This window comes from Ursus maritimus, unplaced genomic scaffold, assembly GCF_017311325.1.
Source record: "Ursus maritimus isolate PB19 unplaced genomic scaffold, ASM1731132v1 scaffold_1, whole genome shotgun sequence".
In the NCBI taxonomy this organism is placed as follows: domain Eukaryota; kingdom Metazoa; phylum Chordata; class Mammalia; order Carnivora; family Ursidae; genus Ursus; species Ursus maritimus.
The window spans coordinates 26,214,557-26,233,491 of NW_024423343.1; the positions used below are offsets into that span (position 1 = coordinate 26,214,557).

General features: G+C 35.8%; 1 protein-coding gene across 3 annotated transcripts in view; it reads right to left on the minus strand.

The window, feature by feature from the left end:
* UNC80 (unc-80 homolog, NALCN channel complex subunit) overlaps positions 1-18,935 on the minus strand; it is a 213,331-nt gene that overhangs the window by 114,537 nt on the left and 79,859 nt on the right. For all 3 annotated transcript variants that reach the window (XM_040641233.1, XM_040641228.1, XM_040641231.1), the window contains exon 23: positions 1,514-1,726. In XM_040641233.1, coding sequence (XP_040497167.1) covers positions 1,514-1,726 — 213 coding nt within the window. The remainder of the gene's footprint in view (positions 1-1,513; positions 1,727-18,935) is intronic.

Consider the following 18,935-nt stretch of genomic DNA (forward strand, 5'->3'; position numbering starts at 1 on the left):
GGCAACGACACATCAAAATAACACATTCAATGTCAAAAGAGACAAAAAGCACTTTAAATAGTTTAGAAGATGGACAGATTAGATTCATTCAGTTCAGAGAATCATAGAGTGTCTCTTTGCTGCAGATTTTGAAGAATTGGTGTTTTGGCTAATGGGGAAGGGGAGGAGTGGATACTCCAGATGGAGAGTTCCAAAAGATCCATCAAGGAAGTACAGTGACATGCTCAGAGACTGACAAGTAAGTTACTTGGTCAAAGCACAATTTTGTGAGAGGAAATCCTGTGCAAGAAGGCTGGCAAGGTGGACTGGGACTAGATCCCACAGTTCTTGAAGCCGAACTGCATTTTGCATTCTGAAGGATGAAAGGTAATGTGTGAATGGAGGATAACCCATACTCATTCGAGAGACTCTGTTAACTGCCTAGAAATGCACAAACCATGTATCCTTTCAAAAATTCATGTAATAACTTATTATCATTGAATACCTCTTAGACACAAAGGATTGAGATAAATGGTCTTTTAGATATATTAGCTCATTTGACCTCATCATCCATAATCTTGGTATGGTTTGAATATGAAGAGAGAGCAGTGATGCCAGACTAAGCAATTTGGGTTTTTATCCCAAGGGAAAAGGAGGGCCACTGAAGCATTATAAGTTGGTAAGAAACACCATCTGATTTGCATTTTAGTCTAATCACTGTGAGAGCAGCTTGGAGAATGATTTAGAGGGGGCAAATCTGGAAGCCAGGAGATAAGTATGAATGTTCTGCTTTTAGATGGGCTCTGCCATATGGAGATCATTTTATTGACAGTGTGTAGGGTGGGTCAGATGAGGGGAGACTGTGGGAAGAAGACCAAATAGGAAAATATCTGCGTTATCCAGATGAGAAGGAATGAATATGTGACCTAGCAGGGCCGTGGGGACATGGAAGAGGTGGAATCAAGAAGGGAGGGAAGGAAGGTTGGAATGTGTTCAAAGGCTGTCATCTTAGATAATGGTGGTACCATTTATAAGAATAGAAAGTTCAGGAAGGTTTGCAGATGGGGGTGTATTTATATGGGAAGAAGAGTTTTACTTTGGTCAGATTGTGTTTTGGGGTATTAAGTGAATGCCTCCGGAGTGCAGTTGGCAATGTTGGCCTGGGATCTGAACGGTGTTGTGGATACAGAAGTCTGTGCCACTGACATACAGGTTATAGTTGAAAACACAGGAATAAATGTGGCCCTGGGGGAGGTTATGCAGGAAAAAATTATAACAAATTCTGGGAATGTCTACATTTATACAAGGGAAGGAGGCAGAGGACCAAGGAGAGAGACAGAAGAGATAATGTCTAACTTCACAGATTTCTTGGGAAGATTAAATGAATTAAAGTTTATTTTCCCCTATGACATTTTGTTCAGTGCCTGGTACATAACAGACACTTAATAAATTGTCTCCCAAACAAACATAAACACAGAACTTCTTCACGTCACTCAAGCGCCCCAATTTTTATAGAAGAAAATCAAAAGCTCACGTCTCCCCATTGGTAGAAGAGCTTGGCAGCATTCCACTGCAGTTTCTGGTTCCTTTTGTTGCCCACAATGGGAGAGCGGCCCCTCGAAAGGCCTTTCTTGGTGATATTCACGTGATGCCCTTTCATCCACTCTGGCCAGCTGCCACGGTTGCAGCGGTGAACAAACCGGGCACATTCCAGGAACAGAGCTGCTCTGGCTACCACGGGAGCTTCCTGAGGATGGTTGTTAAGGAAAGAATGATGTGGGATTAATGAACAATAGGCCGACCTTCACGGGAATTACTATGTACTCTTAATTTCTTTTACTCTCAATATCTTGATTGAGGTTAGCCATATTTCCCAGGGTAGTATTATCATGGTTAATGGTAGTAGGAATTCTGGAAAATGAATCCTTGAAGGCAAATTGGGATACTGAAGAATTAGACATTTTAAGTAGATTTCTGTGTTTAGTTTTCCCCTTTTGAAGAATCTCAAGTAATTTCATGACTCTGTCTTTGCATAGTTAAGAGGCAGCTGGGATTTGAATGTGAGAGCGAGATAATTTTCAAAGGAATTTTCCAATATGAAGCTTTTGTTAAACCTAAAATTTTAACCTGAAGCAAACAAATATTCAATTTCTAGAACTAGTCTTATGTTAATCAAGGGAGTCCATAGTGATTTTGTTCCAACAATAATCTGTTATCAGTGACCATCCACACACCCCAAAGAAGTACTCTTTCTGTTTCTGTTGTTTCTGCACATTCTGGCTAGTAAGAAAAGGAAGTGCTTATTAGATTTTGTTGAGTTAGTCTTTTTTTCTCCTGACTTGGTCATGAATAACAGATCAAATTCTGCTTAAATAGGCATGGTTTCAATTGAAAATGTTTGACAAAGAGGAAATTATTTAATTGATAAATGAAAAACAGCATTTTTCAGAAAAATAGAAATATGGTTCCATCTTGTCATGTCAAGATGTGTTTGAAAAAAAATAAAAGAACCAACTTTTAGTTGATACCCAGAAACTGGTATCAGCTACCTATTGAAATCTTTACAAGTTAAATAAATAAATAAATAAGGGAAGGCGTATGAAGTTTCCCTAGAAGATCAACAGGTCACAAAAAAAATACACACATCAACAATTAATGTGTATTTTAACTTGTGCTAATTTAAGAAAATACATCACAATATTAGGCATCACCTCAGAGTTACCTAATAACCATAAGTTGATTAGAAACTATAGGTTTTCAAATTGAAACACTTTCCATCATTTCAAATAATAATATTCTTAACAATACCTTGATCTACAATGTTGAAATAGGGGTTAATATATAGAGAATATCAATTACATGCCAATTAGTTTTTATGAGTTGTAATTCTTAATTATAATAACAAACCTCTGGTCTAGAAATAACATCTTCATTTCAATGTTTTTAAAAATGAGGTATAACTTTTCTACCATCACACAGCTGGGAAGAGGTGACCACAGGATTCAATACCAGGTCTCTCTAATGCCCAAATCTATGCCAGTTCCTCTTCAGTATCTGCATTGTCTTAATTTATATACATCTAAATCTTGGCAAAAGATGATTTCTAGAAGGTATGTAAAAAGTCATTGTTTAAAAATGGGATATTAATGTCATGTAATGTTACTCTCTAAAACACAAATATATGATCACATTGTTTTCCTACTTAAAATTTATTATAGGCTCCATCCACCTCAATAATAACATGAATAAAGATACTCAACCTTTGTTATCTGGTTCTTCTCCCTTTCTATCCCTCTATCAAGTACTTGGTGATCTAACTACATCAAACTGGTTACAGTCACCCAAATATGACATCTTATACCTTTTCATACGTTGTTTCCATGATTTGCAGAGCTGGCAAATTTTTTTTTCCTTTTCCATCTGGCAAATTCCCACTTTTAAGAATAAGATACTTCCTCTAAGAAGCCTTCCGTAATCTCTTTCCTCTTAGGCAGAGTTGGTTACTTCATTCTTTGAGTACCATAGTATCTCAAGCACACTGAATGATTCAAGTAAGTTAGCCCTTTAAGCATTTTCTCATTGTCCACAGCTTAAAGGAAGCCACCAAGAATTCCAATATGAAATATATTTATGTAGGAACTTAATTTTGCAAAGCATATTATATATTGCTACTACATACAAAGTTAATCTATGTGAAAAGGCAGAATACAAGATGAACGCTAATGGTGAGAACCTATCATTAATAAAAAATGGACACTAATGATGAGAATCTATCATCCACTGCATCGGTGCTAAGATTTGGTAGCAGGTCATGGGAATAGAAAGACTTGAGATTGCAGAGGGTCGAATGACTTTCTGCATCAAACCTATCAATATTGTGGTACCATAACATACAGATTAATATCTACACTCTTTTCTTATATTAAGTATTTATTTAATTAAACATCTCAGGTATGCTCATCTGTGTCTGAAAAAAGCTTGAACATCTGTCTCTGAAAACATATGGCAGTCTGGAGGGCAAGGTGAGCAACGTGAATTTATTCTTAGCTCATCACATTTTGACACATTCCCAATATAAAGCAATGGGATTCATTGCTTAATGGCAGGACAACAGAATTACTGCTGAGGTAGCGTTATGTCATAGACCCTGGCTCCTACAGGATTACCAAGGGCAAAACTTAACCCACTCAAATGTATGGGGCAGAGGACATTTTTATTGCCATTAACTTTAGATGACACTGAGAAGATTAACAATAGATAAATGAGAAATCCAAGTTGTGCTTTGTGAGTTTTCCCATGTAGATTGGCTTGCCTTCTTCAGAAAAAAGTGGTTGTATTTGCTTAGGAAGCTCAGGGCATTTTGAATGAAAAGCAATTTTGATTTTCTGCTCTCAAAAATGAGTTATAATAAAACTCAGATATTACACCAGTTATCAGCCCTAGGAAATCCTAAAGTTTGGAAATGGAATTGAGATCAAGATGAAAATAATCCCCATTAACTAGGCAGCACAGTCTTAAAGGGAGGGGTGATTATTATCTGATGAATTTAATCTATGTAAATTGTAAAACCAGGTAACTTTTGGAAATGTCGCCCTCTGCATTAAGGGATGAAGATGTAGAGTAACTCAAATATTGCCTAATTTTAATTACAATCCTCATGAACCTGGTAGATGAAAACAGGCTTGAAGTCCTATAGTCAAGATGGCACTGAATACTGGCACTTTCTGGGGGTATTATAGGTTATTTTACTGTACAGACCATTGAGGGAGTTGTTGAGGGCTCTACAAAGCTAAGGACCCTACTGTGCACCTTGGTAGAAGATCCTTAGCAATAAGTACTGATATCACACTGTGTATGAGAGAGCATTCTAGGCATTCTAGTGTGGATGTGGCTGTGGGGAATTATTTCCCTTATAAATTCCTTTCCAAATGTAGTTTAGAAAGTACTGATTTTTAGGGGCAGGATTATAGAATACCTTGGACAGCAGATTCTTCCTGGACATAAAGAGGAGCCAATTTTTCCTCTTTTGATGGAGCTTACCTCTTACAGCTCAGCACAATCTGAAGAAGCAGCAAAAAATGGAGACATGACAGAATGGATAAGGATGGATTCACATCACAGAGAAAAACAGCACAAATGGAGAAAAATGAATCAGAAGAACGCTGCATGGATGAAAAGAACCACAGAGTATCAGAGCATAGTCAAAAGCGAACATCTAAACAAAATTTGATACCATAGGTATACCACAGGGAATTTTTACTGGTGGTCCTGAAAGAAAAGTAGGCATATTTAAATTTCTTATTAGCATGTCTGCTAGATCACCTTCTTATATGCTATAATGCCATGGAGCAGTTTCAATTCAAGGATGGCATAACTTGACAGTTTCAGACAAGCGAGAATCAATTTTAACTGGAAAGATTAGATTGACCTAAAATATTAGGTTAAATCATATGGAATTTGTAAGCTTGAAGGTCAAAAATTGTTGAATACTAACAATTTCACATGGATCACTCTTACATAAGGTATTCTCTGCAACGATTACAGAGCTGTTCAGTTAAAGTTTCAAAATGTCCTAAGAATGTCATTATGCAGCATGGTTTTCTCTAACATTCGAAAAGAGAAAACTTCAAGTGTTGGCTACTTTTCCTTGACTTCCTCTGTCACTTTCCCTGCATTTTATCAGATCATTATGCATATTGAATATTTCCTTCATGAAAGTGAAGGAGAGAATTGGAACACTAATTCAAACAGCTGTGCTTTATTTTGCCTGGGGCCTTAGGAAATGTTGTTACCAAGATACGATGCTTAATTGAAGGTTATAATTGCAATACATTCCTTTCCCTGAAGGACTATATCTAAACTTATTATGTGAGAAGAAGCCCCGATTCTGAAAACTCATATAAAAACACTGGACAGGAACTAACTGTTTTAAAAGACTGAATATTTTATGTTGCCCCCTGGGGAATTACATAATATTTTTATGGCCTTACAATAAAATCTAAAGCTCTTGCTGGTGCAGGATACCTACTTATTTAAAACCAGTGGGACTAGGCAGTTATTGTGGGTTCTAGTGTGCTTTGGAAGCTCGTTTGCTGGAGGGCATGTGCTTGGGAGTCAGTATTTATTACTTAGCCGTATTGAATTCTCTGCCTGACTGAGATCATTAAGTAACTGACAGGCTGCCTCTGCCCTTGCTCCTTCCCACAGTAGCTGCGGGCAACAGAAATCATTCCGTTGTCAGGCTAGTGGCAGGCATTATTTTTTAGTACACGGTCTAGATGGCTCGCCATTTTAGCCGTTACTCAGATCACAGTAATATTTTGGGTAACTATTATAAAAACCAAATGAAGTCCCCTGCTTCTGACAATATGATGGATTAGGTGTAAAGACAAACTTCCTTTGGTTTAGACATCTTAAAATACTGGATAAAATATCCTCCAATTTCTACATCTGGTTTTTGCTTTTCTTTCTTCTTTCTTTCTTTCTTTCTTTCTTTTCTTTCTTTCTTGGATTTTATTTATTTGACAGAGGGAGCACAAGCAGGGGGAACGACAGGCAGAGGGAGAGGGAGAGGGAGAATCAGGCTCCCCGCTGAGCAGGGAGCCTGATGCGGGGCTTGATCCCAGAACCCTGGAATCACGACCTGAGGTGAAGGCAGACACTTAATGGACTGAGCCACCCAGGTGCCCCTTTGCTTTTGTTTCTAACATGAGATAACAGACTACTAGAGAGTAGAAATTACAAGAAAGTGTAATTCTGGGTGAAGAAGAGAAGACAAATGTGAGCTAGCATAGGAATAATTACCCTGAAGGTTTTTACCAACTGTGGAGAGGCCAGACCCTGGGTTTTCAATGGGCCATGAGGTAAATGTCTGGGCCCAAGCAAAGCAGGAGGTCAGTTTATACACTCCTATGTAAAGGCAAGATCCCAGGTGGGAGTCACCTTCAGTGGATGAATAGGAAAAAATCTACCCCACAGAAGTAGGCTTGCCTGACTAGGCTTGGCTCTGGGTAAAACAGGAAAAAAAAAAAAAGATTCTTTTATGAGAACTCTTAGTCAAAATCCCACATTCTTGTATAAGTTTAGACTAGAATGGGCACTATTTCCATGCTTCTTGACCCCCAAAAAGTGTTTAAAAATCGTCTTAGGTTGTGGTGTTTCTAGACGCCTGAGAAAGGAAATGGAAATCCTCTCTGGAGGAATCTTTACATCAGTACTTCTCAAATCTTCAAACTTGAGTGTGCGTTAGAGTCACTTGCGAATATAGAAAAAATAGATTTTTTTTTTTTTTTTTTGTTCTCACTCCAGAGATTCTGATTCAGTAGATCTGTTGAGGGTCTGAAATTTGCCTTCCAAACATGCTCACAGATGATGACGATATTTCTGGTCCACTAAACAACACTGGTTTTAACACAGGTCTTAAGGAACTCCCACTGATTAAGTTCCAAGAAGTTAAGTTCACATAAAAAATACATTTAAAAACTCCACCATGAGTAAGAGAAGAAACAAAGTATAGCATCAAACCCACAAAGACAGCAATTATTGGAATTGCAGTGTATCGAATACAGTTAAAGATTAATGTGGGTATTGTATGAATGAAGGCTATGAGTATGACGAAGAACTAGGTTATCGGAGTTGACCAGGCACTTTTAAAACAAGAATCAAATAAAATGTCTACAAATAATAAGTAGCACTTGAAATTTCAAACTCAATGTTTAGATTAAAACACAGATTAGATCACGTTTTTTTCCCCAACTTCAGCACTACTGACCGTTTGGGCCAGATAATTCTTTTTCGAATGAAAGGTGCACTATGTATTATGAGATGTTTATCAGCATTTTTGACATCTATCCAGGAAATTCTAGTAGCAATCATCAGGTTGTGACAATGAAAAATTCCTCCAGACATTGTTAAATGTCCCTCGGTGGGCAAAATTACTTGTGGTTAAGAACTGCAGGATTAGACAAAGTTGAAAAGAGACAAAGTGAAATGGAAGAGATATCTCAGAAACTTAGGATATAGATTTAAAGAAACAAAGAAATAAAAAATATGAGAGAAGTTGTCAAAAACAGAAGATAAACTGATAAGACCTATCATATACCTTTTCAATTTATAGAAGTAAAGATTAGATAAAATGTGAAAGACATAATCATGGAAGAGGTAATAGTTGAAAAATTTCCAGAATAGATGTAATATGCCAATTACATGATTCAGGGGCTTTATGAACCTCAACTAAGAAAAATATGTTAGAAACATCTCAGTGAAACTACAAAATATCAAAAGTAAAGAGAAGATATTAAAAGCAATTGGGGAGGGTGGGCAGATTGTATTATATATATTCCTATACATAACACAATGTCAATTAAGCAAGAAGAGAATGGGATAATACCTTTGAAGTACAGAAAGAAAATCCTAACCTATAATTATAATTCCAGCAAAAGTATCTTTCAAGAATGAGACCAAAATAAGACATTTTCAAGTGAACTCTAGCTGAGAGAGTGACTGCCAATTGATCATCACTAAAGAAACTTCTGAAAGGTCTCCTTCGGAAGGATGGATCTTAGGAGGAATGTATGAGATGCAAGGAGAAATAGTGAATAGAGAATATGCTAAGCTTTTGGGTAAATTTAAAAATAATTTTCCTGAAAATCAATAAATATAAGTCTACTTTGTCAATGCTCAAACAAAAACAAGATAGAACTAAATCTGGAACCATAGTTGGGGTTAAAATCTTCTACGATATTTTACTGTTTGAGAGAAAAGATATTAATTTTAGACTTCATTTAAATATGTAAATATGTAATTTAAAAAAATATTAAGAGGATATAATGACTTCCAAGCTACTGAAGGAAAATCAATAAAACAAAAGTAAACCAAACCAAATCAAATCAACAGAAATAAAACTAAATCCCACACAATCTAAAAAAGGACATGAAATGGAAATAAGAATATATACACAATGAAATAATGAAACAATGTGATAAATAGGCAAAAAAAAAAAGGAAGTGAATCTGTATCAGCAATCATAATCTGCGCAAATGCACTAAATTTTCTAGGGGAAAAGGCTGTTAAAGTGGTATAAAAAAGTTCTAATATCTGTTTTTCATGAAAGTCATATCTAAAACACAAAGATGTAGAAAAACTGAAAGTAAAGGATTGGCAAAAAAGACATAACCAAGCCAGTGCTAACCTAATGAAATGGTTTCAGCTGGATTAGTATTAGAGAAAATTACCTATCTTCAGGTAAAAAGCATTACCAGAAATAAACTGGGTCACTAGATAGTGATAAAAGGCTCATAGTACCAGATACCTGTACTGGTATCTGCTCCTAAATAAATAAAAATGGTCAGAACTACAAGCATAAATGCCATCAAATTTGCCATCAGAAATTTAAACACAACTTAGTAATCAAAAAGGTCAAGCAGGAAGAAGTAAATAAGAATGGAGATTTGAATACAAAATGCTGTACCCAACAACTGGAGACTACACATTCTTTTCAACCACAAATGGGACATTTATGAAAATTGATAATGTTCTAGTTCATAAAACAAGTCTAAATTCCAAAGAATCAGTAAAAATAAAGTCACAAATCAATAACCAATGGATACCTAACAGAAACTTGGAATTTTAAATTGAAACACACACATATACATCTAAATAACCCATGGGTCAAAAAGGAAACCATTAAATAAATTAAAAATTACTTAAAAATAAATTAAGAAAATAAAAATATAGGTTATCAGAATTTATGGTATGAAGGTAAGGCAGTATTTAGAGGGAAATTAATAGCTAAATGCTCAATTTTGAAAAGAAAAAATAAAATTATGAGCTAAGCAATCAACCAATAAGCTAAAGAATACAACGAATTCAGAGAAGGGAAAATAAAATTTGAGAACAAAGATAAAAGAGATGCAACAAGTTCATGAAAAAAGACTAATAAAATTGACAAATATCTGGCAAGACTAAAAAGAAAAAAACTCACAATTTTAAGAATAAAGACAGATAAAACTACAGATGCTCCAAAATTAATAAAGAAGAAGAAAATGTTATGATAAATTTTATGCCAACAAACATGAAAATGTAGGTGAAGTTGATAAGTTACTAAAAAAATTAAAATTACTTAAACTGACTCAAAAACTAGAACTTTTGACTAATCAATTCAGAATTGGATTTCAATTATCTCTGAATTTATCAATGGACTCAATACAATTACAAGAAAAAATTAAAAGATTTTCATGAAACCTGACAACCTAATTATAAAATTCACAAGGAAGAGCAAAGAGCCGTGAGTAGCTTAGGTGATGCTAAAAGTTCTAGCTATTAAAACAAGAGTAGTTTAGGGGCGCCTGGGTGGCACAGTGGTTAAGCGCCTGCCTTCGGCTCAGGGCGTGATCCCGGCGTTACGGGATCGAGCCCCACATCAGGCTCCTCCGCTAGGAGCCTGCTTCTTCCTCTCCCACTCCCCCTGCTTGTGTTCCCTCTCTCGCTGGCTGTCTCTATCTCCGTCGAATAAATAAATAAAATCTTAAAAAAAAAAAAAAAAAAAAAACAAGAGTAGTTTAACTCTGTGTAGAAGGGGAATGGAACAGGAAAACAAACAAACAAAAAAACTACCCCTCAGAATTACACTCATGCATGTATAGAAACCTGACACATGATTAAGATAATACAGTGAATTCAAAACAGCGAATGAAATGAATTATCCGCACATCAGAGAATAAAGAATAAACCAGTAATACATTATGCTAGGATCATTATTTTCTATGTAGGGGAAAAAAAGGAAAGAAAACAATTTCGTATCTTACAGCAATCACACAGTAAGTTCTAGTTAAAGACTTCAGTATGAAATGAAAACTTTAAAACTTTTAGAAGAAAATATAAGAATATATTTATTACCTAGGGATTTCTTTAAAAAGTTATTTAAAAAAATGCTAGCCATAAAGAAAATCTTAATGAATCAAACTAAAATGTCCTCTTCATTAAAATCTAGCATAAGGAATAAAATAAAAACAAGCCACAAAGTGGAAAATGATGAAACAAAGAGAACAGAACATGGATTCTTACTGACAATATCTATACTCTTTTAAAATTATCAATAAAGAGTTAAATAATTCTCCAATAAAAAAATAAACAAAAGACATTATGGGATCTTTTACCAAAGTGAGCATGAAAAGTAAATAGACCTATGAAAAGACATTTTGGACTTTGGGTTGAAATATAAAGTGTTGTTACTTTAATTCACCAGATTGGTAAAAATAAAAATGTTGGATAATACAAGTGCTGACAAGAACACAAAGCAAATGGAGCTTTTGTTACAGTGTTGGTGCCAGTTAATTGTTGCATCTACTGTGAAACATGCTTTGGCATCACAGAGTAAAGTTATGACTCACTAATTCCACCCCTAGGTGTATTTAGAAAACTGTGAATCAAGGCCCATATGCAGTAATACTCATGACGGCATTGTTCAAAATAGGCAAAATTTGGAGAAAATAAAAATGTCTAACAGAATGGATATATAAACTGTGGCATATTCAAACAAACAAATATCATTCATTAGTGAAAATCAATGTATTAATGCTAAAAGCATCAACAAACTTGAATTCAAATTTAATGTGGAACAAAAAAGAGGATAGCATGATTTAACTTAAATGAATTTCAAAACTAGGCAAACAAAGCAAAAAGAAACAATATATTTCCTAGGGATAAAAGCTCATGTGGTAAAATAAAGACAGCACAGGAAAAATTAAAACAAAGTTCAAGAGAGCAGTGTCCTGTGGGAGGTAGGGGGTGTATGGTTACAGAAGGGAATCAGGGGGCTTTAAGAAAGTGTAAATGTCCTATTCTTTATGGTAGTGGTGGATATGTGGCAATTTTTTTCCCCTTAAACTCTACATATTTATGAAACACATTACTATACATTTATGCTACATTTCATAGTTAGGATCTTTTTAAAAAAAAGGTTTATTTATCAGAGAAAGAGAGAGAGCACAGAGGAGGAGCAGCAGGCAGAGGGAGAAGCAGGCTCCCCACTGAGCAAGGAACCCAACTTGGTATTTGATCCCAGGACCCTGGGATCATGACCCCAAAACGACTGAGCCACTCAGACGTCACCACAGTTAGGATCTTTAAAAAAATTCAATAATATAGGAATATAGGAATACCACTAGCAACAAGAGACTAATGTGATGATTTAGTTTTGGTTATTATTGACTTATTTCAACCCTTCTCATGATTCAAGAGAGAACACAATATGATTTTGTTTTGATAGTTCCTCTTATGCATATATTCCTACCTTCTTGAAAGAGCTAACCTGCATTGATCACCAAGTGGTCTTGTGATGGTAAGCCCCGATGTGGATTAAATCTGATAGGTTAAGTATGACTCTACCTATGGTAAATTATGTTTCATTTTCACCAGGAGACTTTCAGTTTATGTCTGTTTAACTGGTATAATTATTGACAGCATCCCCTTTCAGTCTCCAAAGTGCCCCAGTTTGGAGAAAAATTATGTAATCATTCCTAAAGCTATCTATTTATGAGGCTATGTAATTTACCACAAATTAGGTTTTCTCCACCCACAGACTGGAGAGAATTCTACAGTATCACTGACTTTCTTGTTTTCATGGAATTGTTCCTAATGCAAACTGACATTATTATTAGTGTTATTCATGTTAATAAATTAGAAATCATTATATCTGTACATGTTATATATTAAATTCAATAATAAGGGATAGAATATTTCACCTGAGATACATAGAAAACAGACAGAAGGAACTTTTGCTTGAACTGTTTAATTTTTCTATTTTTGTGCTTGTAGATTACATAAGCCTAGAGACAAAATGAATTTTTTCTAAAACATGTCTTTTCTAAAATGCCTTGCAGTTGTGTCTATTAAATTTGTACTAAAGAGAAAGAATGTGAGGAAGAGCTGTGCTGGACTTAAAATTAAACCAATTATCCCCAAGTTCAGTTGTCACAGCAATAGTGACAAGAGGATTGTTTAAAACAAAACCTGCAGACTTTGAACATTGACATTTCTAATATTTCTTTCATTTAACAATACTTTTTAGTTCTGAAGAAAATGGCAAACTTGAAAAAGTCACATTTACATTCTATGATGAAGACAATAAAACAATGAAAGCTGTTCAGAAATAAAATTATGTCATAATGCAAAAATTGTATTTAAGCTGCATTTAAAAATAAATGCAACACCCAACCAAAGAAAACATCAAAGGAGAGATGGGAGAAAGTGGTGTAATGGAATGTGACGATGAACTGAACACATTTATTTTTCCTTCCTCTCCCAAATCCCATCTGATGAAATGGCAGAATCTGTAAGTATGCCTATATCTGTATCTATATCTGCATCTGGACACATCTGTGTATCTATCCATCTATGTCATTTATATTTATATATATCTCTCTATTCCTATATTCTTATTTTTATTTGATAGAAATATAGATGCTTCCATCTATATTCATACACATATACATATATGATAAAAGCCACAAAGGCACTGTAAAACATATAAAACATATTTTTAACAGTGAGACATTTCTGAAAGACAGGAAGCAGATGAAATCAGATGTTAAGTGAAGCCAAATATGGAGGAAACGAAAGCCAAAAATACATGTAATAGAAGACATTCATGAGAGTTAGAATAATCTGGACTAACTCTTAAGCCAGATCAACAAGTATGAAGACTTGCAGTTGTCACACCTGTGCAAAGGACAGTGAACAGAGAATGCTACTGTGATTCCAGCACATCTCTCTGTATGCTTGTCAGAATTCATCAGTGACTTCAGTTCCTTCACTTCTTCATTCTTGAGAAAATGGATTTAAGTGCGCCCTTAGTTGGGGGCTGTTCCCTGGGCTGGTTCCTTTCCCCTCAAATAAACAAGGTTACATGTGAAGGTGCTTTCTAAACTATCAAGTATAATGAAAACTTTACTATTGTCATCCTCTCCCACCACTGCCGGCACCACCACAACTACCACCATCATTACCCATCCCGTTTTTTACTCAACCAACAAGTTCTACCTGGATTCTCTGTCTGATAATGGAGACTACTGCACTCTTTTATTTTTATTTTTTGGATATTTATTTATTCATTTACTTATTTTTTATTTTTTCATTTTTTAATAAGATTTTATTTATTTATTTGTCAGAGAGAGAGAGAGGCAGGCAGAAGGAGAGCAGGCTCCCCGCCGAGCAAGGAGCGGAAGAGGACTTGATCTGAGCCAAAGGCAGATGCTTAACCAAATGAGCCACCCAGGCATTCCTTATTTATTCATTTGAGAGAGAGAGCAAGAGCAAGAGCGAGAGCGAGAGCGAGAGCGAGAGAGAGAGAGAGAGAGGGAGTAAGGGCAATGGGGGTAGGGGCAGAGGGAGAGAACCCTCAAGAAGACTCCTTACTGAGCATGGAGCCCAATGCCCTGCTTGATCCCATGACTCATGAGATCATGACCCCAGCCAAACCAAGAGTCGCGTGCTTAACCAGCTGAGCCACGCAGGCACTCCTGTCGCACTCCTTTAAACCTTTCCTAATTCTGACCTCTGGAATTCTGACCTCTGACCTCTGCACGCTCTTTGGCCTCAACCTAGAATCAAAGACTCAGCTATGAAAGGAAATCATACAAACCACCCACTTTTTAAGGCCCCTGTATAATGGCCCCCAGTGAATCCAGTCTAGTGACAAAGAGCTCATTACTTCTCAATGGAGTTACCTTATCACTGGACATCTACAGTGATAAGAAAATGCTTCTTTACTTTGAGATTCAAATGACACTGCTTATTAGCATCAAAGGCCTTTATTTTATTCCTTACCATGAGGTTTATAAGATTGAGAAGGTCAAGCAGGGCCAGAGTAGGTTCCAAAAAAAAGGAAGAAAGGAGAATCTAGTGATTTGGTAATTATCAGGCCATAGCCTTATTTTGGGGAAGTAAAACATATTTTAAGTTTTCCATGGGATTCAGTCCAACTTAGTGGTCAGAGTCAAGCTACAGTCAGTAACGGAGTGTACTTGCATCTGGAAACCCCTGCAATCTCATCTCCTTGAAAACTATAAGCATTACAGCTGTTGAAAATCAAATAGGTATGAAACCATTTGGTGAGGGGGAATGAAATCTCAACACCCGAGAGACTTGATTATCAAAGTATTCATCAATATTCCTCTTAAAATAATCTCCATTCAGAAACCAGAATTAATTTGTTCTGTTGGGATTATTTTTCAAATCCTCATTTGCTTTCTCTGTGACAAGCCTCATATTTCTCCCACGTACACGTAACCTACATAAATCCTAAGTATTCCACGTAGGAAGCAATTATTTCATCTGTTTTTATATCATCAATAAATGTTAATAAAAGTAATCATTCCATCTAATTGACTAGGGAGGGTCATTTTGCCAGATAATCATTTTGCTATTAATTGAGTTTGAGTTCTGAACATTTTTGGCTTCATGGATGTGTTTTGGGGGAGTCCATGAACCTGCTGATATTATATGTTAAATTTTGTCCGTAAGTGCACTTCTCTTGGAAAAATCTCCAGGGATTTCATCCAATTCTGAAAGAGTCTACGTCCCCCAAAATGTTAAGAATCACTGGTTTAGAGAGTGAATATGTGGTGTGAATCTTTAAAGTCGAAAAATCTCCTATATTTTCCGGTTATGAATTCATCATGTATTCATGTGTTAAGGAACCTTTTTAATAGATCCAAATGCTTTTGGACATTAAAAATCATTTATAATCTTCTTTATTCCTCAGACCATATTCACCTAAGTTGTATTTTCAATGTATCAAGGGATACTCATTCTCATTTAAATAAATGAAACATATATAAAATATAAATAAATAAATATGTATATTTCACACACACACACACACACACACACACACACACACACATATATATATATTTTTTTTTTCTTACAGAGAAAGCATATGCTACTGCTACAAGAAGCCTGAACAGAATCGGAAGATTCTGCTCTGAACCCAGTTTTAGCACTAACTGGCATATATGACCTTGAGCAAAATCACCTTGGCTGTTGGGGCTTTTGTCCTGTCATGTAAAAATGTTTAAATGCTGCTCAGTAAAGTTCATTGTATGATATATATTTATGTGCAGATTTCAGCTCAGTGTCTCTGAAGGAGTGTGGGGCCTACCTAGACTTTTCCAGTATGTAAAGGACAATCTGTTATCTCTGTCAACAGGTGCTTATTGGACTAATAGTTGTCCAAATGTTATCATGCCATTACTCTCCAATGTGTATGGCCATCTGTGCCTATATCTTTCTATCAATTTTTCAACAAGTTGAAGTAATATGAATTGTTATTAACATTTTCCTTAATCTTGTGAGGCAGTTTCTTGAAAATCTGATACCTCGCTTTGTCTTAAAATCTTCCAAAATAGCTATGAGGATCTGAGACAAAAGTGGACATGACAATATCTCTGGAACATTACAGTTTAAACCACCGATAAAGTGCTAATGTGCAATTTTACTGTGAATTTAGTAACTGTTCAACTAACTTCTGTCATTTTCACTTTCTTACTTACATTTAAATTACCATATATAAGATACAGAATTTATTATTTTTACATATTTTAGTGATTTCACATTATTTTTTAATGAGGCAGTCAATATGGTGGAAGACTAAATATAGGGTCTTTGAAGACAGAGGAGGTCTAATCTGGCTCTATCCTTGGCTGGCAGTGTAGTCCTGACCTATTAGTTGGTCTTTCTGAGCTTCAGTTGTTTTTCCTTGAAAAACAATAGGTACACAATAAATGTTAATCATTCATTTATTCACCTTAGAATGCTGTACACTAAGAAGTCTGTGAAACAGATCACTACGCAAATCTAATGTTTATTAAGGAAAGGTTCAAAACAGTTTTGTTTAGAGTTTTGTTGTACCTGTTCATAGCTGGCACCATGCACAGCATATGGGAAACTCTCAATAGATATTGGTTGAGTTAATTAAGTAATTAATTATCATATGATGAGTACCTTTTAAGCTACACTGACTCTGGGTTTTTAAAATTCTATCACCCAGCCATTTGGTATAATGACTAGGTAGAGAACTGCCCCTCCTCTGTGACTACATCCAGTCTAAAATTACTTACTATGCAGGGAGGGGCCTAGGAGCGTTCTACTCAGCATTACTGCCCTCCCACTATTAGCCGGTTATTCTCACTTCCTTCTATTCTCTAATCAAACCCTGCTGCTTCCGCCATTAACCACCGCCACGGCGTGGTGTCTGATATGTTATACATTGTCAACACGTTCTAATCATCACAAATTTGATAGTTATAATGTAGGAATTTAGGGACATGTTAATGAGCATCTCTTAAGTGCAAATAAGATGGGGCATACTTTATTGGGTATTAGTATTTTTGATGAACTGGTTGTTCATGTACTTACCCATTATTTAATTTGTTCAACTGTTTGTTCTTTTCTTATGAATTTGTAACATTTATTTACTTATTTTAATCTGATTCTTTTGGAATAGGTCAAGAGTGATTAAAAAGAATCACTGCATAACTCAAAAGAGGGACAGGCTAGTTGCCATTCTCCCACTTAAAAAACAAGGAATTGGCTCCTTGCCTTGCCAATCTCTCTTGCTTTAGACAGGCATCTTGTTCTTTGACTAATTGCCACCAACCTCAGCTCTCCTGGGGGCTCATGATTCCTCACATTCTATAGTCACTATAGCATATATCAGTACACACCGAACATTTTGGAATTTACTAATGTTCAAAAAGGCCAATATCCGGGAATGGGAAACTGACTGAAAAATCTTTTTTTTATTATTAAGGATTTTATTTATTTATTTCAGAGAGCAGAGCCAAAGAGATCACAAGCAGGGGAAGGGGCAGAGGGAGAATGAGTAGCAGGCTCCCTGCTTAGCAGGGAGCCCGAGGTGGCTCAGTCTCAGGATCCTTATGATCATGACCTGAGCTGAATGCAGACCTTAAACAACTGAGCCACCCAGGTGCCCCTTGATGGAAAAATCTTATACAGCAAGTCATTATTTTGGGTGATTACAGTGGTATTTCTATTTCAGGCTTAAGTGAAGCCACATAACTTGCTGGTCACTATACTGAGAGCAAAAACTGCAAATGTCACAGAAAAATGTTATAAATTACATTATCAGGTTTGGCCGATTTTGCAAGGTAAAATACCTGTGGTCAATGGTCATTTATTTAGGTGCCATAAAATCTGGAAAAGGGATCATTTATATGCAAGCTTAAGGTTTTTTTGTTGTAAAAAAAAAAAGGGTCTATTTTAGTTTTTATTTTTTAAAAGAGAAAATAAAAGACTTTTATTCTTGATATTTTACCTGGTATTTTGTACTCAGTATTTATACAGTGTAGGAAGAGTTTATGAAACCAGAGGTAAATAAAGGAAACTGAGACACTGAGTTCAAAACTCACATCTGGACCTGGTTTACCTGACAGAAACCCTTTCTAAACTAGATCTACTTTGGGACGCCTGGGTGGCTCAGTCAGTTAAGTGTCTGCCTTTGGCTCAGGTCATGATGTCAGGGTCCTGGGACGGAGCCAGGCATCAGGCTCCCTGCTCAGCAGGAAGCCTGCTTCTCCCTCTCCCTCTGCTGCTCCCCCTGTTGTGCTCTCTCTCTCTCTCTCACATAAATAAAATCTTTAAAAAAATAAACAAGATCATCCACTTTATATTCTTTAATCCCTTACATGTGTATAATATCATATGATGTTCACAGCACTTCTGCACAACTAACCTTAATTGATCCTTCCTTTATGTCTTTCCTTCAATTGATAATTAAACCAAGACTCAGGGATGTTTAAGTACTAATACATGACAAACATAAAATTAACAATAACAGGACAATAATAATGGCCTACTTTATTGAGCAGCTACCTCATTTCTGGCACTTTGATGAGGGCTTTTCTGTTTAATGTGTCATTTAATCCTTACGCTTA